Source organism: Crocuta crocuta, unplaced genomic scaffold (assembly GCF_008692635.1).
Source record: "Crocuta crocuta isolate KB4526 unplaced genomic scaffold, BGI_CrCroc_1.0 scaffold20, whole genome shotgun sequence".
Classification (NCBI taxonomy): Eukaryota; Metazoa; Chordata; class Mammalia; order Carnivora; family Hyaenidae; genus Crocuta; species Crocuta crocuta.
In genome coordinates, this window is record NW_027527932.1 from 942,004 (window position 1) to 966,129 (window position 24,126).

General features: G+C 38.1%; 1 protein-coding gene across 6 annotated transcripts in view; it reads right to left on the reverse strand.

The window, feature by feature from the left end:
* Positions 1-5,901: 5,901 nt before the first annotated feature.
* SGK3 (serum/glucocorticoid regulated kinase family member 3) overlaps positions 5,902-24,126 on the reverse strand; it is a 119,261-nt gene continuing 101,036 nt past the window's right edge. For 5 of the 6 annotated variants that reach the window (XM_077751791.1, XM_077751788.1, XM_077751785.1 and 2 more), the window contains 7 exons: positions 21,724-21,836; positions 21,595-21,631; positions 20,931-21,017; positions 19,160-19,255; positions 15,548-15,703; positions 11,757-11,846; positions 5,902-7,581 (listed from right to left, as the gene is read on the reverse strand). In XM_077751791.1, the coding sequence (XP_077607917.1) occupies positions 7,411-7,581; positions 11,757-11,846; positions 15,548-15,703; positions 19,160-19,255; positions 20,931-21,017; positions 21,595-21,631; positions 21,724-21,836 (750 nt within the window). In that variant the 3' untranslated portion in view covers positions 5,902-7,410. The remainder of the gene's footprint in view (positions 7,582-11,756; positions 11,847-15,547; positions 15,704-19,159; positions 19,256-20,930; positions 21,018-21,594; positions 21,632-21,723; positions 21,837-24,126) is intronic. The other variant, XM_077751790.1, reaches the window with a different exon arrangement.

A 24,126-nucleotide genomic window follows, 5' to 3' on the forward strand; every position in this document is an offset into this window, starting at 1 on the left:
GGGGGGGGGGTCAGAGAGAGAGAGAGAGGATGACACAGAATCCGAAGCAGGCTCCAGGCTCTGAGCTGTCAACACAGAGCCGGATGTGGGGCTCGTACTCACAGTGAGGTCATGATCTGAGCCAAAATCAGATGCTTAACTGACTGAGGCACCCAGGCGCCCCTGGATCTGTCCATTTTTAAGAGAGAGATGTTGAAGTCTCCAACTATGATAGTGGATTCATCTGGTCTCCTTACAGTTCTATCAGTTTTCGTCTCATGTAATGTGTCACTCTTTTGTTAGGCACATATACATTAAGAATTGTTACATCTTACTGGAGAATTGACTGCTTTATCATTACATAACTCCCTTCTTTATCTCTGATAAATTTCCTTACTTTGAAATCTGCTGTGTCTGAAGTTAATATAGCTACTCCTGCTTTCTTCTGGTTAGTGTTAGCATGGCGTAGTTTTCTCCATCCATTTACTTTTAATCTGTGGTATGTGTCTTTATATTTATATTCCTTGTAGACAACATATAGTTGAATCTAGTTTTTTTAATCTACTCTGACAATCTATCTTTTAATTGGTGTATTTAGGCCATTTATGTTTAAAGTGATAAATATAGTTGGGATTAATAGTTACCATACTTGTTACTATTTTTTATTTGTTGCCTTTTTCTTGTTTTTATTTTTGTTTTCTATTCTCTTTGACTTTTGTGATTTTAACTGATTCTATTTTTTTTTTTTTGAGCATATCAGTTATACTTCTTTTTTCCCCTCTTTTTATAGTGATTGCCCTAGAGTTTGCAATACATTTACAACTAATCCAAATTCATGTTTGGATGTATATTCACAGTATAGTGAAGCACCTCAGTATGAGTATCTTATAATAACAAAATAAACTGGCTTCTTCCCTTTTATCTCTTGTATTGATATCATTCATTTTACGTGTCTAAAAGCATTAAGTAAACATATGTATATGATATACCCCTATGCATACATTATCAAATACATTGTTGCTATTATTTTGAACAAACTTTTATCCACTAGATTAATTAGGAATAAGAATAGGGACCCTGGCTGGCTCAGTTGGTTGGGCTTCCAACTTTTGCTCAGGTCATGATCTCATGGTTCATGGGTTCCAGCCCCAAGTGGGGCTATGTGCTGACAGTTTACAGCCTGGAGCCACCTTTGGATTCTGTGTCTCCCTCTCTCTCTCTGCACCTCCTTTGCTCGTGCTCTGTGTTTCTCTCTCAAAAATAAACATTTAAAAAAAGAATAAAAGTTTTATTTTACCTTTTTATTCTTTCCTTGAGGCTATTCCTTTATTTTTAAAATGTTTTATTTACTTTTGAGAGAGTGCAGGAAGGGGGGGCAGAGAACAAGGGACAGAGGATCTGAAGTGGGCTCTGTGCTGACAGCAGCGAGCCCAGCGTGGGACTTAAACTCAAGAACCAGGAGATGTGACCTGAACCAGAGTCAGATGCTCAACTGATTGAGCCACCCAGGTGCCCTGATGCTATTTTTTTCTTTATGTAGATCTGAGTTTCTGACCTAGGTTATTTTCTTTTTCTCTAAAGAACTTCTTTCAACATTCCTTGCAAAGAGATCTATGGGAAACAAATTACCTCAAGTTTTGTCTAAGAAAGTCTTCATTTTTCCTTCACTTTTGAAGGATCATTTTCCAGGGTACAGAATTCTAGGTTGGTAAAATTGTTTTTTTCTCTTAGTACTTAAACTTTTAAAAAAATTTTAAAATGCTTCTTTCTTAGAGAGAATGTGCAAACAGAGGAGGGACAGAGAGAAAGGGGGAAGAGGATCCAAAACCGGTTCTGACAGCAGCAAGCCCGATGTGGGTCTCAAACACATGAACCATGAGATCACAACCTGAGCTGAAGTTGGAGGCTCAGCCAACTGAGCCACCCAGGCACCCCAATCTTTTTTAAAAAAATATTTTTTAAAAGTTTATTTATTTTTGAGAGAGAAAGAATGAGAAGGGGAGGGGCAGAGAGAGAGGGAGACACAGAATCCGAAGTAGGCTCAGTGCTGTCAGCACAGAGCCCAATGCAGGGCTCAATCCCATGAACCGTGAGATCATGACCTGAGTTGAAATCAAAGAGTTGGACACCTAACCAACACACTCAGGTGGCCCTAAAATATTTCATTTTTTAAAGTAATATCTACACCCAGTGTGGGGCTCAAACTCACAACCCACAGATCACAAGTTGCATGCTCTACTGACTGAGCCTGGCCGGTGCCCCTCTCTCAGCACTTTCAATATTTCACTCCATTCTTCTTGCATGATTTCTGAGAAGTCAGGTGTAATTCTCTCCCCCCCCCCATGTTTGTTTATTTACTTATTTGGGGGGAGGGAAGGGCAGAGAGAAAAGGAGAGAGAATCACAAGCAGGCTCTGCACTGTCAACACACAACCTGACTTCGGGCTTGATCCCACAAATCGTGAGATCATGACCTGAGCCGAAATCAAGAGTTGGACACTTAACCGACTGACTTTCGTTAGACTCGGCAAGAAAGTCCCTATAGGTCACATTCTGATGGACTAGTTTTTCCTGTAGTCAGGAGAAGACCAGAATGTTAAGATCGGAGTGTCCTGGCATATTTGAAAATTGTCCTTGGGGCACCTGGGTGGCTCAGTGGGTTGGGCATTCAACTTCAGCTCAGGTTATGATCTCACAGTTGCTGAGTTCAGGCCCCACATCGGGCTCACTGCTGTCAGCAGAGCCGGCTTTAGATCCTCTGTCCCCCTCACTTTGCCCTTCCCTTGCTTGCACTCTTTCAAAAAACAAAAAAAAAAAAAAGAGAGAGAGAGAACATTGTCCCTTTTCTCTTCCTCCTGCTGGAAGTACAAGAGAATTCCCCCCAATATTTATTGTGAGAAGCTAGGTGGCCAATTTCACAAAACTGTGGGGCTCCCTATGACTGGGTCCCCCGGACTTTTGAACGCTCAGTGGTCTACACTTCGCCTCCGGCCATTTGTTCCTCTGGTTCAGGTTGGCCCCGTCCTGCACTGGCTCCAGGAAGTTGCAACTCCCTGTATTCACCCACGTCCCCAAAGTCAGGGGTAGCAGTTTGCCCTGTGTCCTCGCTTCTCCTCAGTATCCAACCGGAGCCGTCGATATTTCAGTCTGTTCGCTTTTCACTTGGCGACTCTAAGCTCCTTACGGGGGGAAGTGGAAAACGTAGTCCCCGCGGTGCGGTCCTGCCTGCTTACAGGGCTCGGGTGGTGCTGGGTTCACCTCTTTGCCTTTGGTTTTTCTTTGGCTGTAAATTGCTGAATTCTTTCATAATGTGGTAAAATGGCTCAAATACTTCTTTTAAGATGGTAGCATTATGGATTATCTATACTTTTTATCATATATAGCTTTTTTATTTTGAATATTTTTCACCAAGGTATAAGTTACATAGAGCAAAATGCACAGCTCTTAAGTATTAAAGTCATATGAGTTTTGACAAATACAAAGCTTTGCTTTTGATATCTAATAGAGGCCTATAGCTAGGGCTATCTTTCTGAGATAAATAAGTATTAATGTTCAACATCAATGTATCATTAACAAAGTAGGCTGTAATTTTTATATTACTATCATTGAAATATAAGAAAAAATTTCAAAACAAGGCTATTTCAACTACTATCTGGAAAGAACTGAAAAAGTCTAACACACTGAGATCGAATTAGACTACATGGGTAAATCTGTTTTATCACCTACTGGATTCCATGAGTTAACACAGTTAACACTTAAATATTGACAACTCATTGTAGATTTTCCCACAGAAACTTACCTAAAATTGAAGTGCAAATCTCGGCTTCCTAGTAACATAAAAAATGCTGAAAAATATGGTAGAAGAAAATGATAAATCTGTGAGATATATTACTGCAAGAGAGAATTTATAGTAAAAACTTCCATGTTACATTTGAGCACAAGATCTGTAAATCACCAAATGAGTCTGGTCCTTCCAGTAAGAAGGGTTATGTAAAGTGATATAATTTTTTATTTTACATTAAGATTCATGCAGTGATTTCATCATCTTCAGTACATGTAAAAATAACTTTTGGTTTGTAGGATTCTTTGGCTACTTCACTGTTATAAATAGCATTTGAATTTATACTTCTCATAGGCTTTTTTGTGTAATGTTGTTTTAAGCTATTCTCTACTATCCTGACTTTGGGTAAATTATTTAAAAGGTACATTTTGAGACAGCTATATTTCTTTGACTTAATAACCTCTGTAAAAATGGCCATGATATAAGAGAATAGTAAAATATTTTTGCACAGGGGTCCTTTTAACTATTAGGGACTATGTTTAAAGGATTACAAATGAATGATTATGCAATATTGGTAAGACACCAAAAATGCTAAAGATATAAAAAATTCCCAATTGGAATGCTTTCAGGGAAGTTAGAGAACAATTTATTTCAATAAAAAAATTTTTTAAATTTTACCTTTATTTTTAGAGAGAGAGAGAATCTTAAGCAGGCTACACACCCAGTGTGGAGTCCAATGTGGGGCTCGATCCCACAACCCTGGGATCATGACCTGAGCTGAAATCAAGAGTCGAATGCTCCATCAACTGGGCTGCAGATGCCCCAAGAGGAATTTCTCTTAATAGTAGATAAGTAAAGTAGAACTAAAATGACAAAGAAACACAATTTTTTTTTTTACAGCAGTGAATCTTTTTGGGCATCAGAACAAAGTCATGTAACACTTCCTGTCCCAAGTCAATTTCATTTATACACAAAACTTGGCATACTATTTCAAGGTATTCAAGTCACCCTGTAACTCAGGGTTCTGAGTAGGGTTCTACATAAATGAACAAATCACCTTGGAATATGGAATAATTTGTAAAAATCCACAGAAGTAAAAACTGACTTTAAAGGTAAGTGGTGGCAGGAAATGCCACTTTTAAAACAGACCTAACTTCCAAACTACCTAAATGAGGAATTATCAATTTCAAAACACTTTATTGAAAGTCATTCTAGCAACACCAAAAACGTTCCTATAATTCTCACTCCTACTTTTCATACAGTGTATGATGTACAAAAGAATGACTCATAAAATATCTGGGTAAAGTTTTATAATATTATGCTCTGGATAATTACTAGTTAACAGGTATGCTAAAAGACACTGGTTTTAAAATTTTACCGTATATTTCAAATATTTAAACCGCCTTTTAAATGTTCACCATTGCTAAAATTAAATCCAAACTGTTGGCTCTCTCTGTAAATATCTTCAGTTCAGAAATTATCTTGGAATTTAAAAATCTTGAACAGAGAGCCTATTGCCAGTATCTACATCATTTAGCACTTCTTGTTAGGTGTGCCAAAAATTTGTAATTTTCAGTGTGTGCTATGATGTAACAATGGCTGGGAAGCTCTACACTGTACCATATGCAATAAAATAAGAGGTATAGATAACATGAAGAATGTTAGAGAGTCTTCATTTAGACCTCTGAGTTTATTTTGGTAATAGCCATGAAATGGTTCAACTATTCAAAGGGCACACATTTCTTTTCTAAAAGACTCAGCACACTATGAAAAAAAAAAAAAACCTTGAAACTTGGGAAAGGTTTTGTTCCCTGAATATTAAATATGTCAGCCTACGATAATCTAATTTTTATGTGTCCAAATACTTAAAAGTTTTATACTTTTATCCCTCACATAGACAAATAATTCATTTTTGTAATGACTTTTATAAACCATCACCAATTTAATTTAAAATAATGACAGGAATTAGAGGATTATTAATCTTTTTGCTAGATTTATTACTGTAAGATTTGTATTTCTTGTGATCCAATAAACATCAACATAATTTTTTAAATTTGTTCTTAAAAATATACAATATTGCACTTTAATTTCTGGCAGTTTAATTAAGGAGTGGCTGAGTAAAAAATAAATCATACAAGAGACTACAGTTTTTATTTTGCTTTATAATAAGCAAAGAGCTTTGTGTAAAAGAACTTACAGTAGTGCAAATAAACCAAATATTTACAGTGTCACTATTAAAAGTCTTACCTCTAAAGTAAGATTCAGTGTATTGGATGCGAATGTTATTAATCTGACAAAAGCACACTCCCTCCCCCCATTTTGCTGAACATTTTTGAGCCAAAGCGTATTGGTGTGAAATGCTTTTGTGATTTCTTTTCCTCAAGAGAAAATACATGGAAAGAATGCTTGCTCCTGAAGCATTTAAAGTTGGTCTCTAAACTTTCACAATGTTTCCTACATGATTTGAAAAACCTCTATTCTAAGAAGCAGAATTCCAAAACAAGCATTCTTTTTAGTTTTTCTGTATTCATGATGAAGAGTCGTGACAAGTCCACGGTTAGTTGGTTTTTAGTATGATTTTAAGGTCAGTTTCCTGTAGTTTTTTCTAAGACAAATAAGATACTGACATTGATCTGCCTGAATTATTTTTAACTTGTTACACTGTAGCGAAATATATGTTTATACTGACCCAGAATTTGCTATTCTATTCTTTAATTCCCAATTAGGTAAAAATTCTAGAAAGCTCAATATTTTTCACTTATTAACCAATCAGAAAAACAGTTTTGCACAGCTGTCTGCAAAAGCAAATACTGAGATTTAGGCCTGCTTAACAATAACATCAAAAGACCAGAAAAAACATAAATAGAATGTATTTGTAATATAAATACATGACACAGAGACATTAATTTTTGGCACCGCCTAAGAAAAAAATCCAGTAGTATTTTATTACCCTTCATATCTTTGGGAATATTTAAACTTTCTAACTATTAAGCCTTTACTTTTCTTCCAGAAAAAAAATAATTCGCAAATTTGAATTGGTATTTCAAAAGCAAAGAATCTCCTTGTTATTTCTTAATTTGATCTGCAGAACAAACACTCTTTCAAAGTGTTAACTCACAGCCCATGTATTAACTATGCTTTTACATTTTAATCCTACTAAGAACTGAATTTGTCAACCAATGACTTCTCATGGAAAGATGTGGTTTCTTCTTAACTACATACCAATTGCATAGTTCTGATCTGAGAACAAAGGTCCAAGTAGAGAGTTACAAAGGCATTAATGCATGTTAACTGAACTGAAATAGGCTGTTGAAAATAGTCTTGGGTAGATGTTAGGGTAAACTCAGGGGGAAAACAGTCATTAGCAAAAAGTTTTCTTTAAAAATAGGTTAATGCTGAGAACAATAGCTTTTAAAATTTCTGTTTAAAAATAAGCTTAATAAACAATAATACAAATTTTAATCCAAAACTTAGCTCTTTGAAATGCCCTATTTTCTTGCATACAGCAGAAAATACATTTTTCATAGTTTTTAACATTACATGTAAAAATGAGGCACTAGTTAAACAGAGTTGAATATATTCACACAAACAGGAGTTTCAGTCTCATCTGTGGGCTTGTATTTGCTCAATGGTTTCTGGATGGCAAACTGTTCACAAAAATAAATCTTCTGAAGGAGGTGCGTAAGAGAAACCGACAAATGCATCATCTGCCTCCAGTACGCTGGCATTCACTATAGAGTAGTCAGAAGACACACACACAGAATACGGAACTGTTTCTTCTGTAAATGTTGCATCGAAGTTCCTGATATCATCTGGTCCCGCCTAAAACATCAAAACCATATTATTGTTCATCTTAGCTTTTGTTTTCATTAGTCTTTCATTAAAACCCCTTCACAGGGGTGCCTGGGTGGCTCGGTCGTTTAAATGTCCGAGTTATGCTTGGGTCATGATCTTGTGGTTCATGAGTTCGAGCCCTGCATCAGGCTCTGTGCTGACAGAGCCTGGAACCTGCTTCAGGTTCTGTGTCTCCCTCTCTCTGCCCCTCCCCTGCTCATGCTCTGTCTCTCTCTCAAAAATAAATAAAACATTAAAAAAAAAAAACACCTCTTCACGAATTTGTGTATTTATTCCTGGCAAGTTTAGATGTCTTCCTACTTCATCATTTCTTTGAAACAACTTCTGCTTTTCTGTTCCAGAGTTTATTACTTAGGTGAGGTTATCTGTCCTAACAAAGCTCCTTTTTGTTAGAGGTGTAGGGAGACAAAGGTGGCTAGCGTAGCAGAGTCCTTACCTACGTCAATGTGAACCTCAGGCCCTCCAAATGACTCCCTTTCTCTCTACCCATCACCACCTCTAAGTTAGAAAAGGATCTCAGGTAGGTTGTCAGGATGGCACTTCCCACTTGAGCTTCCATAAACGCCTGCCCGTCCAGTTTCTGTACTCTGGGTAGGTAAAGCCTTTTGATTAAAGAATGAAGGGGCTGTAAATAAAACTGTGAGAGTTAACTCTCCTTGTGCTACAGAGGTCATTAAGCATTTGGCTACGATGCCTTACCTTTAGAGACCTGAAGTGGCCGGGAATCTGGGAAGTAAAGCATGGTGGCTGCTCGATGGCGGCGGTTCTTAATCTTTACAAATCTGATACAAGCTAATGGACTCTCCCCTTCCAATGGAGTTGCAGATAAAAGCTGAGATACACATTCAGGTGACTGACTCTTAGAGCTCATCCCTGAATCTCTAGGTTACCTCTGCTCTGAGGGGCCACAGGGGAGGGAATCCTTAACATGTCCAAGTCATCAAGTCTAACTGAGGTTAACAGACAAGGATCCAGAGAAGATATTCTAAGCCAAGGATACAGTTATTGGTCTGGTAGGTGGGTCTACAAATAGCAGAGCAGAGACAAGGGAAACCCAGACTATTAGATCCCTCAATATGAGAAATTCCCCCACAGAGGAGGAAGAAACTGAATTTAGGTATATATAAAATATGTTGTCAAATCCTTACATGTTATTCTTGAAGTATAGGCTCTGGAATAAGATGAATTCTGGCTATGAAATTTGCTAGCTATAATTTTTTATATAAGCTACCCTATCCCTGTGAGCTCATTTCCACTTCTGTAAAGTAAAAAATAGTACCACCTATTAAGGTTGTTGTGAGGATCTGATACGTGAATACATAAAATTCCCAGAATCTGACATGTAGAAGGTATTCAGTAAATGCTGGTCAATGTTCTTTTACTTGACTTTATAGGTATTTTGCGAATGCCCTTATGGGCTGACTGGCACTAAAAGGGCTAACAGTATTGCTTATGTTAAGAGTTAGGGAGGCATTGTCTTCAAAGAACCTGCGCTCAAATTCTAGTTCTTCAACTTTATTTAAAAAAAAAATGTTTACTTATTTTGAGAGAGAATATGTGAGTGAGCACGTGTGTGAGAGGAAGAGAGAGAGGGAGAGAGAGAATCCCAAGCAGGCTCCATGATGTCTGTAGAGAGGATGAGGGGCTCAGTATCATGACCTATCTGAGCCGAAATCAAGAGTCAGAGGCTTAACCGACTGAGCCACCCGGGCACTCCTAGTTCTTCAATTTTAAACTCTGGGCAAACTATTTAACATTTTCTGTGCCTAAGTTAACTCATCTGTATTATATGGAAAATAGCAGCACTAGTTCAAAGAATTGCTGTCAAGGTTAAATAAAAGGATGTAAGTATTGAGAACATCTACTTTATTATACTCTAGCTTTCTGATCTTTGTTAATCTGTTAAATGAAAAATGGTAACCTGAGTTTGAACATCTTTTCATATATTTAAAAGCTATCTGTACTTATTCTTCTGTAACTGTATTTTGTGTCTTTTGTCCATGTTTCTATTGGTCATTGGTGTTTTTTTCTCATTGACTTACAAGAATACTTTATGTGTTAGAGAAATTTTCCCCAGTTTATTATTTGCAGTTTTTTTCATGTAGACATGTCTAGATTTAGGCTGGCCAAATTTACCAACCCCCCACCCCCACCCCCGTGGCTTCTTAGTTGTGGATCTTGCTTTAAAAAGTTTACTAGTCATAAAAAAGTAGGGATCCCAACTGAGGTATCTAACTCTGAAGTCAACATTGTTTTCATTTCCAGTCAATGTGCCTGATGACATATTTATTTGAACATAACTTAACTCACTAAGACTTTTAATATAAAAAGGAAAATAAAATAATTCTTAAAGGCCCTAGGTTCTTACTGCAAAGAAGTAAACTCTAGAAATTAGGAACAGAAACTGTCCTTAATGGAGTCACTTCTGAAATAGTCACTTCTGGATAAACCAAAATGAAATTAGGGAATCTATAGATATCATTATGTTAATAGGTGTACAATATCACACCTGTTAAATATTACCAGCCATGAGCTACGCACTGAAACAAACATTTAACAAAATCTGAGTAGACTAAATAACACTTTCCTAAAGCTATTTCCTTATCCTGCACTTATCTACTAAGAAAGTATTTCATGAATTTCACTACACCAAAAATCTTTAAATAAAAGAAACACAAGTTGACCCAAGATACTGCAATCCCCAATCAATCTTGGTTTACGTTATATTCTCTTCCAGTCCTTATCTGTTATTTTTACTGCTATAATCATAAGTCACAAAAATTATAATTGCCATTTTTTTAAAGTTCATTTATTTTGAGAGAGAGAGAGAGCACAAGCTGGGTAGGGGCAAAGAGAGAGGAAGAAAGAATTCCAAGCAGGTTCCATGTTATTAGTGCAGAGCCTGACGTGGGGCTCAAACTCACAAACTGTGAGATCATGACCTGAGCCGAGATGAAGAGTCAGAGACTTAACTGACTAAGCTATCCAGGAGCCCCAAAATTGCCATGTTTTTATTTAATATTGTAAGAATTTTCTAAGTGACTACTCATTTTAAAAAATATTTATTTTTGAGAGAGGGAGTTGAGAGAGATAGAGATCTAGAGAGAGAGAGAGAGAACCAGTGGGGAAAGGGCGGGGTGGGGGGGACAGAGGATCCGAAGCAGGCTCTGCGCTAACAGCAGCAAGCCTGATGTGGGCTTCAAACTCACGTGAGGTTATGGCATGAGCCGAAGTTGGATGTTCAACCTACTGAGCCACCCAGGTGCCCCCTGCTTATTTCTATATTTATTATTATCATTTACTTAACAAGAAAAGGCACTTGAGCACAAGCAAGCATAGAAAGTCTAGTGATTTTGGAATAAGGCACAGATCTGAATCCTTGCTCTGCTACTTTTTAATCCAGCTAGGTGGTGGCACCTCTGACTTTCTATTTCTTCATTTATAAAACATATATAATAAGGATAGTAACGGTAGTAACCTGGTTAGTATGGGGAATAAATTTCATATTGTAATGAATAAAAGTACATATGCCTATATATATATATAGCTATCAATAGTTAGTAATATTATTGGTCTACTACTGATAATTATTAAAAATGTTTACATAAATTTTTTCCATCAGGTGATTTAACAAGTCAAGCTAAATGAAAATTTTATTTTCCAAAAAGGTATATGACAATTTACATTACCATTAATAATATTTGCCTGTGTCTGGAGCCCAACATGGGGCTCGATCGCATGTCCCTAAGATCATGACCTGAGCCAAAATCAAGAGTTGGAGCTTTAACAGACTAAGCCACCCAGGTGCCCCAATTTGCATCTTTTTTTAAAATCTAATAAGCTCATCTCTTTCTTATACATACATGCTCCAAAGAAACACTGCACAATTGCTGTGCTAGAAGATACTTTTACCAATGTAACAAAAGTATAATCTTATCGGTCATCTTGAAGTTAACCGTATACTAGAAAATGCTGCGAGACAGATTTTTCAAATATTTAGGTACTGAGTCAATTTCACTCACATTAGATTTTGAGATCTATTGCTAAAGTTATGATGAGCTATATAGTTCTACATTTCACAATTTTTAAAAAAAATTTTTCATTTTACTATTTTAGAAAGCAAGATTTAGATATATACTTACCACATTAGGATTAAATGGTGGTGGAATCCTCTTTTGTACAAGATCAGTCCAGCTGAGTGATTCAAAAAAAGGATGATTCTGAATTTCAAGCTGGAATGTTAAAGAAAATACATATATTTTTTATAATGTTGAAAAATATAATTAAGCACTCACTGAAGAATTACACGAAGGCAAACCATTACCACTCTGTCCCTCAATAATTGTTTTTAGTCCATGTTTATGTCATAACGTGTTTGTTATGCGGCAAAACGGTACAGTGGAGACCGTGCCAGGGCAGAACGGGAAAGACAGCCACGCGGAATGACCAACCTAAGTCATACCCTCTTCACAGTCATAGTTTCTTCACAGGTAAAATGGAGTTAACAGTTCTGTCCTAGATATTCACAGGCTGTTTTAAGCACCAGTAGAAAATATGGAAATTAAAAGAGATATGAAAAGAATAAGGTCCTACAGAGCGACAAAGAACTGTAATTATTATCTGCATGGTGGAGGTAAAAAAGAAGTTAGGCAAAAAGGTTTTTTACACGGTGGGGCAGAGGCAAAATCAAGACGACGAGCTATTTTACCAAAACAAAACAAAATTCCATTCTGGGTTAGTATTATTAAAAGTTGGCACGATACTGATTCCAGTTATTTTCCCTGCAAGGTGACACAGAAGTGTATAAAGGAGGATCCAACCTAATTTGGTGGGTTTAAAAAGACATCTTGGAGACTAAGTAATGTTTGATCGGAAGTTTGAAAGATGATAAAAATTAGATAAAAATGAGGGGGAGAACATTCCAGGCAGAATATGAAGGCCCTGAGGTGGCAAAGAGGTTAGTCTGATGAAGAAAATGAGCCAAGGGGCACGTGCGGGGCTCAGTCGGCTAAGTGTCTAACTCCTGGTTTTAGCTCAGAACATAATCTCACAACTCGTGAGTGAGCCCTACATCGGGCTCTTAGCTGAGAGCACAGAGCCTGCTTGGGATTCTCCCTCTTCCTCTCTCTGTCCCTCCCCTGCTTGTAAGTGCATGCATGTAGGTGCTCTCTCTCGCTCTCTCTCAAAATAGATACACTTAAAATACAGGGAAGGATTGGGACTGTCACACAAGGTGAAGCCTAAGAGGTACACTGCCGTATCATATTGAGTCTATGTTAAGAATTTTGGATTTTATTCTAAGATTATGAGAAGCCATCGGGAAATTTTAGGTAAGGGAATAGCACAAATATGGGGGATCTTTGGTTTGTTTTTTCGGATCGGACTGTAATAGGGAAATGGGCTGGAAAGCCATGGCCAGATTAAAGAAACAGAGCTATTGTTGTGGCCAAAAAAGTGCTGAAAGTATCAGGGGTACCCGGCTGGGTCAGGTGGTGGGGTGTGCAACTCCTGGTCTCAGGAGTGTGGGTCTGGGGAGCAAGGTGGATGCAGAGGTTACTTAAAATTAAAAGTTTTAAAAAAGCTGAAAGAAGAAAGAAAAGTGTAGTCACAGTGGAGTAGCAGAGTGTGTAGGTAAGGGAAGGACTTAGGAGACAAATACAACAGGCTCTGGCTGTCTGCTGAAAATGGAGGTGAGGAAGAGGAAGGACCGACTCAGATTTCCGACCTGAGGCACACAGAAGGTAGACACAGAAGGAGTTCGGTCTTGAACATGCTGTGTTTAAGGTGATCTTCAGAGTCCAAAGACTGGTGTTGAACAGGCAGATAATATGAGTCCAGAGTTAAGAAGAAAGGTCTGGAATGAAGTTATAAATGTGTGAGATGAAAGCACAGAGATAACCAAAGCCATTGGGCCAACTGAGACTGTCCAGAAAGAGAACACAGAAGAAGAAAAGGTTTAGGCCAATCCCAAGGAACCACAACATTTAACCATCAGGTTGAAGAAAGTAGCTCACACAGGACACGACAGAGGAAGGCCCGGAAAAACAGAACAAGATGATTGTGGGCTCTTGCAGAAGCCTATCGAACAAGAAAGAGTTGGAAGTTTAAATGCTGCTGAGAGGGCAAGCTGAAGAATAGAGGGATTTAGCAATTCTAGTAGCTATTTTTGGTAAACTGAGAAATGAGAAGAGACTGGGAAAGAAAAAAATGAACACAGAATCTTTTACAAGGGGAAGAAGTTATTACCTGCAGGTCAGCATGGTTGACGGCTAATTTCAGTTTAAGAAGCCAAGAGACATGATAATGCTTAATTATTCCCTGGAAGGAACCCTAACAAAAGGAAGCAGTTATCTGTGCAGAAAAAAAACATGCACAGGGTTCCCTGCAAGGAGTCAGGATCCAGTGCAGATGTAGAAACTGGCCTTTTCCACTTTATTAGGAAGAAGGAAATGACAGCAAGCAGGTGTGTGCAGGTCTGCAAATCTGATAGCAAGGCTGAGTGAGTTCTACTCTGCTGATTCTATTTTCCTTATAAAATAGAAGGCAAGATCATCTGCTAAAAGTAAAGAAGAAAAGGAGTCTGGAAATCTGGAGAGAAGGTCTGAAATCATTCATTCAGAGACTAGGAGAAGCAGCTAGAGAATCCCAGGAACACTACCGGCAGCGAGGAAGCACAAAGGAGATTAATGACTATGCCTTCACAGCGCTTCCAATATGCCCGGTGCTGCACTTTCTTCAGCACGATTCAGCAGCCCAGAAGGTAACAAGTGGATTCATCCAGGGCTGTGATTTCTGTCAGTGAATTCCATGAAAGGCCCAAGGGGCAAGAAGAAGTGAAGTGACAGCAAGACTGAATGAAACCAATGGACTATGGAATGAATCCAAGCCAGGCAGGAAACCGCTGACAGAGCTACTTACCAAACTGGGAAGTGTGGGAAAGGAAAAGCACTAGCAGACAAGTTCGTTACTCACAGTTCAAGTTCACGACTGACAAAGAGTCCCCAGAATTTGTGAGAAACTTAAATGAATTTAAAAGTTCACGATCCTCAGTAGTTCGTGAATTTAGTGACACACCAACGTAACACTAATAGCTACATAAGCAATTTAATTACACTGATTTTTTAAAGAGATTTTTTATTTTTAAGTAATCTCTACACCCAAGATGGGGCTCAAACCCACAACCTCAAGATCAAGAGTCCCACACTACACCAACTGAGCCAGCCAGGTGTCCCTAATTGCCCGGATTTTTAAAAAAACGAACCTGCAGATTCTCTAATTACCTCAGAGAGGTGTCACCAAATTCTTGGGAAAAAAAGTTATTTACTGTTAGTTTAAGGCAAAAGGCACTACACCTCATGCAAACAGGAGCAACTTAATAAATTTAGCAAATTCTTGTTCAATAAAATGATTTAAAAGTTTAGGTAATCAAAAAATTCATGCCACACATTTTTTACAAAGGGAGGGAAATTTCTTATAAATGAAAATAAAGTAAGCAAAAGAGTATGAAAGGTGTCTGGGTGGCTCAGTTGGCTGAGTGTCTGACTCCTGATTTCAGCTCACAGTTCGTGGGATCAAGCCCTACACTAGTGTCCACGCTGAGTGTGGAGCTGGCTTAAGATTCTTTCTCTCTCTCTCCACCACTCTTCCCACTTGTGCTCTAAAATAAAATAAAAAATTTTTAAAATAGGGTATGAAAGCAGGATGTGAGGAATTAAGTGAAGAGGCTAAAACTGTCATAAATATAAAATGAAAAAAACATCCATGCAAGTGCTTCACGCAGTATAAACACTGGTAAAAACTGCTGGGACACATACTTTTTTCACGGTGCTATTTAAGAGTTGTATTCATCCCGTTAAATGCCACATAAAATAAGAATCTATCTTCAAATCTCAAATAAGCTTAAATAAAGCGGTACTGGGAAGGATGTACATACAAAGTCTTCTTTGGCACCGAGTCGATTTTGCCTGTCTTTCTCTAGCAGTTCTTCCAGAATGGACCAGGCTGTGAGGCTCACTCCTGGCCTCAAACTTAGGGGCTTGTGAAGAATATTGTCATACATTTCAGCTACATCTCGGCAATAAAAAGGAGGCTGGGAAAAACAAAAAGGAAGAAAAGTTAACGTTTTCTAAAATTATTTTTAACATTTATTTATTTATTTTCAGAGAGAGAGAGAGAGAGAGAGAGCGCAAGCGAGTAAGCGAGCAAGCAGGTGAGGAGCAAAGAGAGAAGGATGGAGAGAGACTCCCGAGCAGGCTCCACACTGTCAGCACAGAGATCCATGCGGGGCTTGAACCCATGAACAATGAGATCATGACCTGAGCTGAAGTCAGACACTTAAATGACTGAGCCACTCCAACACTCAGTGTTTTATTTTTTAAATACTTACTTTTTAGAGAGAGAGTGCAAGGGGGGTGGGGCAGAGAGGGAGGGAGACAGAATCTGCAGCAGTGCTCGTGCATTGCAGAGCCTGACACAGGGCTCTATGCAGGGCTCGAACTCATGAACCATGAGATGATGATCTGAGTCAAAGTTGGACACCTAACCAACTAAGTCACCTAGGTGCCCCAAAAGTTAGTGCTGACTGAACTACACTGAAATGGGGTTCAAAGAGTTGTACTTGGCCTTGATCTACAGGGATCAGCCTGGGTCTGGATCGCTGCAGAAATGCAAAGGCCTCTGTGGGCACGTGTAATCTGCAGTGTAGTCTCCAATGCAAAGAGGTTTTTATTTTTTTATTTATCTTAGAAAGAGAGGGAGAGCATGTGAGCGCATGAGTGAGAGCATAAGCAGGGGAGGGGCAGGGAAGGGGAGGGGGAGGGAGAGAGAGGGAGAGAGAGAAAGAGAGAGAGAGAGAGAGAGAGAGAGAGAGAAGAGAGAATCCCAAGCAGGCTCTGCACTGCACCAGATGTGGGGCTTGTTCATGACCTGAGCCGAAATCAAGAGTCGGTTGAGCATCTGACTTCAACTCAGGTCATGATCTCATGGTTCACGAGCTAGTCCCGCACTGGGCTCTGTGCTGACAGCTCAGAGCCTGGAGCCTGCTTCGGATTCTGTGTCTCCCTCTGTCTCTGTTCCTCTCCTGCTCACGTTTGGTCTCTCTCTGTCTCTCAAAAATATATAAACATTAAAAAATGTTTTAGAGCCAGCATCATGTAGAGCAACGTGCTCACTGAGTGTTTAAGAACACCATGCAGACAGGTGTAAACTGTGTAAAAGTATCTGTTTGAGAGAAAACCAGCAATCTCATCAGAAGCACAATGACAGAATTCTTGCAAACAGAGATTCAACACAGATCAAACATTAAATAATTTCTTGAGACGTGAAAATAAACTAATTAAAACAAAGGCTGCTAGTAGAGAGACGACCTAAAGATCGCGCTCCTTCCGACAGACGTGAGCCAACGGCATGTCATGGGTGCGCTCTGCAGACTTGCAGCTCTACCGCGACAGCCGAAAGACCTACACAGCTGCAACATGAGGACTAGCCGGTTAATCGTTAAGTTTTAAACTGAAAATAATTAAAAAAAATTTTTTTAGTTTATTTATTTTTGACAGAGAGAGAAAGAGAGAGAGAGTGCAGGAGAGAGGCAGAAACAGAGGGAGGCACAGAGCCCGACACAAGGCTTGAACTCACGAACTGCGGTATCACGACCTGAGCTGAAGTCGGATGCTTAACCGACTGAGCCACCCAGGTGCCCCTAAAAATAATTTCTAAAGTTAAGGGAGTTATAGGTTTGTTGCTTTCTTATAGGAAATAAAAATGTTTTTACTTTTTACATTTTTTAAAGGTTTATTTATTTTTGAGAGAGAGAGAGAGAGCAAGCGAGAGAGAGAGAGAGAGAGAGAGAGCAGCAGCAGGGGAGGGGCAGAGAGAGAGAGGGAGACACAGAATCTGAAGCGGCTCCAGGGCTCTGAGCTGTCAGCACAGAGCCTGAAGCGGGGCTCAAACCCACAAGTTGTGAGATCATGACCTGAGCAGAAGTCGGATGCTCAACCAACTGAGCCACCCAGGCACCTGGTAACATTTTTTTACTTTTTAAAACTGAAATTCATTTTTTCACTTTTCTATTTAAAAATTCTTTTTAAAGATTTTGAGAGAGAGAGTGAGCAAGCTAGAGCATGCAAGTGAGCTGGGGAGGGGCAGAGAGAGAGAGAGAACCCCAAGCAGGCTCCACACTCAGCACGGAGCTCCACACAGGGCTTAATCTCATGACCGTAAGATCATAACCTGACCCAAAATCAAGAATTAGATGCTTAACCGAGTCACCTTCGAACTTCATTTTTAAATAGTTAATAAAGTCTCATTAATGTAATATGTTTCAAATGTTCCCTTTTGAATCAATTGCATTTTATGTTCAATGATAAAATTTTACTTTCATAGTCCTCGATTCAGACATATCAGGATGGCAAATATCCAGAACTTAAAGTAAGGCATATGAGGTATTCCAAGTCAGCAGCATGATCAGAAAATTAAATTTTTTAATAAGCAAGTGCAAAGACAGTGTTGGTTGTCATAGGACTCTAACATTCAAAGTTAGCAACATGAGACAAATGCTCTAACATGTACCTCACGTGTTAGATTTCACGGAGAGCTTCGGGGGGGGAAAGCCCACACAAAACAAGCGAAACAAACAAACAAAACCAAGCCCCAGTTCAGGTCTCAGCTGATGTTAGTATTTAGCTCTGTGTGGGCAGCAGCATAGGAGATGAGTGCATGGTTCCCAGCATGAGGTTGCTGGGCACTCAGGGGTATCACAGAAAGACTCTAGAATCTAAATATCTCAAAAAGCATAAAGAAAAACATGTGTTGTTTCTAGAAGAAAATGTAAACTGATTGCCTAAACTGTTCGCTCTTGTTTGGAATGATATTAATTTAGTACAACTTTACACATGTTAATTAGAAGCTCTGGTTGGCCTATGTGTCTTTAATTAAAAACTGGGGCAATTGATTTCCATAGCAAACACCCCCTTTTTTAAAAAAATCTTGACATGGTGTTTACAGTAAAGGCAATAGAAAGTTCCCAATGGTGGAAAAAGTGGAGCACCAGTGTATTATATCCTATAAAAATAAAATATAAGGCAAAACCCAAAAGATATTATCTTCTGATAAATACAAAAACATTTTTCTTTCCATCTCTTTGAAATTGGGTGGAATGATGACTGGGGTAAATTGAATGAAAGTGGATAATATTTTTTATTAAATTAAAATTAAATAATTTTAACTAGTGTCTATTTCTAAAAAATCCAAGTGGGATGAGAAGACCTGATTAGTATAAGTAGTGATTATTATGACAGAAGAAATTACATTAAAAGACCAGTAACAAAGGAAAAGGCTTTGTGTGTGTGTGTGTGTGTGTGTGTGTGTGTGTGTGTGTGTGTGTGTGTGTGTGTGTTTACATAGCCCTAATGTGATTTTGGGCTCATTTAACCAGCTTACTACTGCTCTATTAGTGTTTACTAAGAGTCCTCCAGATTATTAAAAAAGAGGGTCAACACTCAAAGATTTAAATATATTGGAATAATAATGAAAGAGCAGAAATACATACCAATCCATACAGCATTTCATAGAGAACAGCACCAAGGCACCACCAATCTACAGTATTGTCATAGGGCTGTTTTCTGATTACTTCAGGAGCAAGGTACTATGGAAAACATTAAATATTAGAGCAACTCCATAAACAACTCATGATAAAATTTAGGAATAATTAAGAAATTTAAAAAATTTTAGATGTTACTATGACACTAAAAACCTATTATCTAGATTTTTAATTGGTTAGGTATTCTCATCCTATAGGAGTGGTTCTAAGGTGATAATACTCTTCAGAATCATCTGGGACATTTTTCAAAATACATATACTCAAGCACTTATCCCCCCAAACTGTAATGCAATTAAAGTAAAGAGAAGATGAGAACAAAGGTAGAAATCTATAATACTATGTAAACTAGGTATTGGGCTGGAGGGGAGGGGGGAGTCTTTCACAAGAAATTTATGTTAGAAATTCCTCTAGTCATTACTCGTAATTGTTTCTCTTTAAACAAGAATTTTTAATGTAGCAATTAGAATGTATTTTCCCTTCAGTTAAAGAAAAAAGAATTCTCTAATTTTTACTAGAGAATTACAATAGCAATTCTCTAATATAATTATTCAGAAAAGTTGTGTTAAGTTATTGGATGGCTAGGCACATTTTAATTTGCAAAACATTTAAACTCATCACAGTTTCACACGTATAAAATGGTGAATTTGAATTCTAGATTCCAAGATATATATTTTCTCTTCCCATATGAAATAAGGAGTTAAGCTTTTTTTTTAAAATGTGATCCAAAGAAATGGCAAAATATACAAAAAGGGTTTAGTAATTTCTGACTACATTTAGATGTAGATGACCATGAAATTTGTATTTCCTTTCTAAAAATTACAGGACTTAAAGATTTTGTTAACTATGAAATCAACATACATTCACACACAAAAAAATGTTTCTTCATACACAAACCAAATCAGAATGATTACAAATATACACAGAGCTAGGGTTAAAGGAAAAAAGAAAAAAAAATTTCTAAGTACTTTCACTTTTAATTAAAAAAATTTTTTCTGATCCTGATTAAGTTTCATGTGAGCCACTTTATCACACATAGCAATATGATATTCGCAATTACTCTATGATAAAGATGAAATACTACCTGGCATCTAAGATCACCATAAACACATTAAAATTAGAATAGTTTAAAATAGGCTAAATGTACTTGTATGTGTGTGTGTGTGTAGTGAGAATAACAAAGCTTTTACATAACTTGTAAGGATTATTAGTATTGTCTAAAATAGTAGGATACATTTCTCTGCTAGCTAACATGGTTAGAGAATGAGATGTTTTGATTAATTCGGATTTGCCATTTTTTCCCTCCATATCCACTACTTTACTTTCTTCTGTTAAATGAACACTTAGTATAATTCAATGGCTATTATTACATTTAGAATAGTGTAAACATTACCATAATTTTATGACCTTTTCACTGCTGATTTGTGATTTTTTTAAAAATAAAGGATATGGTGAACTTTTAACACTGTAAGTATAATGTATATCTTTGTTGGGTTATCTGTGAGAGCTCACAATCACAATTAAAAATACTATCAGTAAACTCTAAATGTTCTCAAGGGGTGATTATCACATAGTTCCAAGTGGCTAGAAGCTGAAATTCTACTTCAGTAGAAAGCAGAAAATTTTCTACTTTTCTTATTTCAAATATTATACATGCAATTTGTGATTCATTTTTGCATTTTACACAGGATTATATAAATGACAAATGAGACACACTCCTTACCTCTGGTGTCCCACAGAACGTTGCTGTCGTATCAGAAATAGCAATTCCTTCTTTACAAAGCCCAAAATCCGTTAAGACAACATGTCCCTGAAAATACAGGGCAGTAAGATAAAACAGTGCAGCAGCATGAACTCACAAGGTTTAAAACCATTTCACTTTAAAATAATTGAGGACCCACAGGAAACTGCAAAACTATTAAACAGAGTTTTGTGTGCCCTTCACCCAGCTTCCCCAATACTGGTCTCTTAAATAACTACAGTAAAATATCAAAACCAGGAAAGGGACATTGGTAGAATACTGTTAACCAGACTACCAACTTTACTAGTTTTCACTTTTTTTAGGTGCATTTGGGTGTATGTGTGCGGCTCTATGCAATAGAGAAGTGCAGATTTGTGGAACTATCACCACAATCAAGAGAGAGAACTGTCCGTCATCCCAAAGGAACAAAAGAACTCACTCAGGCCACCCCTTCATCTTTTCACTCTGCTTTCCCCTCTGTCCCGGTCACCTTACAACCATTAATCTGTTTTCCATCTCTATACTTTTGTCATTCTGAGAACGTTATGTAAATGGACTCATGCAGTGCGGAGCCTTTGAGATTGATTTTTTCCCACTAAGCATAAATGACAAAATTGAGAATTAGTAGATTTTTAAAAATACTTACTACTGAATCCAGAAGAATATTTTCTGGTTTCAAGTCTCTATTGAATTGAAAGGAAAGAAAAGCAAAGCTGAATATTGACTCAAATAAAGTAATAAAATGACATTTTTACAAGAAATTATTAAAATTCACCTGTACACGATTTTGATGGAGTGCAAGTAACCCAATGCACTGGCAATTTCAGCAGCATAAAACCTAGCTCTATGTTCAGGAAAGGACCGTTCTCTCTGTAAGTGGAAAAACAGCTGTAAAATGGGGGGGGGGGGGGNCTAAAATACAAAAATATGATTTCTGTTATTCTGAACATGAGATAAAAATGTGCCAAAGCCCAGAACCTTGACTCTCCCCATCTGTGTTCCACACCTTGCGATTATTCTCTCTTGACCCACGCATCGAGTTACTCTCGCTAACTTGCTCATCCCTCATTTACTCCTCAGTCCTCAATGCGGCAGTGTCCTTCTCACTCTGGAAAAGATGATCAACAAAGACCACAGCTTTGTGATTATCTCACCAGACCTTTCTTGGCTGTGCTTTCATATGGAAAAAAAAAAAAATTCAAACCCTATTCAGACTGAAAACAAGTGGCTGCTAGACCAAATATAACCCACAGATCTCATCTGTTTGAGCCAACTACTGTTTTTAGAAAAATCTCAATTAACTGGTAACATTTAAAAACGGAGAAATTATTTTGGGATAAAAACTCATAGTTTTGGTTTCTTATGGGGGAAAAAAGGAAACTGCGACATTTAAGCCTAAATTCCAATGTGGGAGCAAACGGTGGGAACTGAGCAGCAGCTGGACTCTGCAGCTGTTCTTACACTTACTTCTGAATTCTGGTTCCTTACTTACAATCTGAATTTGCTGATTAGGTTACCTGCCTGGGTGAAATTTGCCCTAGGTCCTTCCTCTAAGTTCCCTGGCTTTTAAAATACTGATCTTGCCTTAGGTCTTCTTCCTTGGAGGGTTCCGTGTCTGCTCCTTTCCGGCCCTTACTCTGCAGGGGTCACGAGGGTTTCACCCTCAGTGCTCTGCAGTTATCCTGCCCAGGTGACCTAATCCACCCCGTGAATCTAACTACCACCCTCTCTGCTGAGGTCTTGCACGTGGCCATACCCCACCGACACCTCTGCGTAGAGCTTCCCCGACAAACACCTGCCGCCTGCTGTTCTTTCTTGAGTATTTCACAAGCCAACAGGCTCGAACTTGTCTAGAACAGAGTCCCTCGTCCTCTTTCACCAACTCACTGCTGCTGCAGGATTCGACCCCTTTCACGACCTCACTTTGCATCCAGCTCTCCAAGCCACGCAAGGCACAGGGTACAAACAGTCAGAAGAGTCAGGTTTTAAAGCTGATCAGACTCGGATTCAAATCTTCTCCTTTTGTGTGCAATTAATTAGTTCTACTTCTCCTTCTCTGACTTAATAAAAATTGTCTCCCAATTTTTCTTAACCTCTTCTGAAAGGTTACGGTGAAGATCAGTTATAACAGATCCTGACAGAGGAGATATGTGGAGGCTGGCCCGGGACTTACCTGGACTGCTCCTTTACCCGTAGCTTCTATATCTAACTAATTAATACATTCTTCTGTTTTTATCTCTTAATTATTTATGGAATACTCCCTCCTATTTAGTCCTACTGCTGCCTTTGTTAGCTGTGGCTTATACTATTACAATATTCTATTTATTGATCACACCTAATATAACAGTAATTAAAATTACCTAAAATGAAAAACTAACCATTCACTAATGATAGCTAACACTGACTATTTACTAAATCAAAGGCAGTATGCTAAGGACTTTATACACTTGTATTATTTAACCCACCCAACTATTTTGAGATAGAAAATTAACGAGGAAGCTGAGGCTCAGGAAGGCTTGTTTGTATCCCTAATGTCATAAAACTTACTTCTTTATACTCTACCTGGCTCCAAAACAGATGTGAAGTAGCAAGCAAAAGTGAGTATCACACATCTAGGTTAAAATGTTAAGTATGAGAATCAGGGGACAACACTAGCAGTAACAACAGGAAACCTTCAAATCTTCGACTTTCATAGTCTTGCTTCTACACTGAGGAGGCATATGGCACTTCTGTCGTGGATGTAGGGGGTTGAGTAATGATTCTTTTATGATCTTCCCCCCCCCAGATGATCCAGGGATAGGGCACCTGGCTGGCTCAGTCAGTAGAGTGTGTGATGCTTGATCTTGGGGTTGTGAGTTCAAGCCCATGTTGGGTGTACAGATTACTTAAAAAAATCTTTAAAAAAAAAGAAAACAACAACAACCCAAAAAACAAAACCCAAAATGATCTAGGTATGTCTGATCATCTTTCAGCTTTGCAGAATAGACAGTAGTCTTCCTTCTAATTCCTTTATTCTATAGCTAAGTGTACTATCCTAAGGCTGAAATAATTATTTTCCTCTCTTTCTGCTCTGGGACTAGAGGATGAAAGATCCCTTTGTAAAGGTATGACACTGTCTACCAGAATAATTTTTAGAGACATTCACAGGTCAGAGATCAAATTAGAAAGGTGTGGGGGC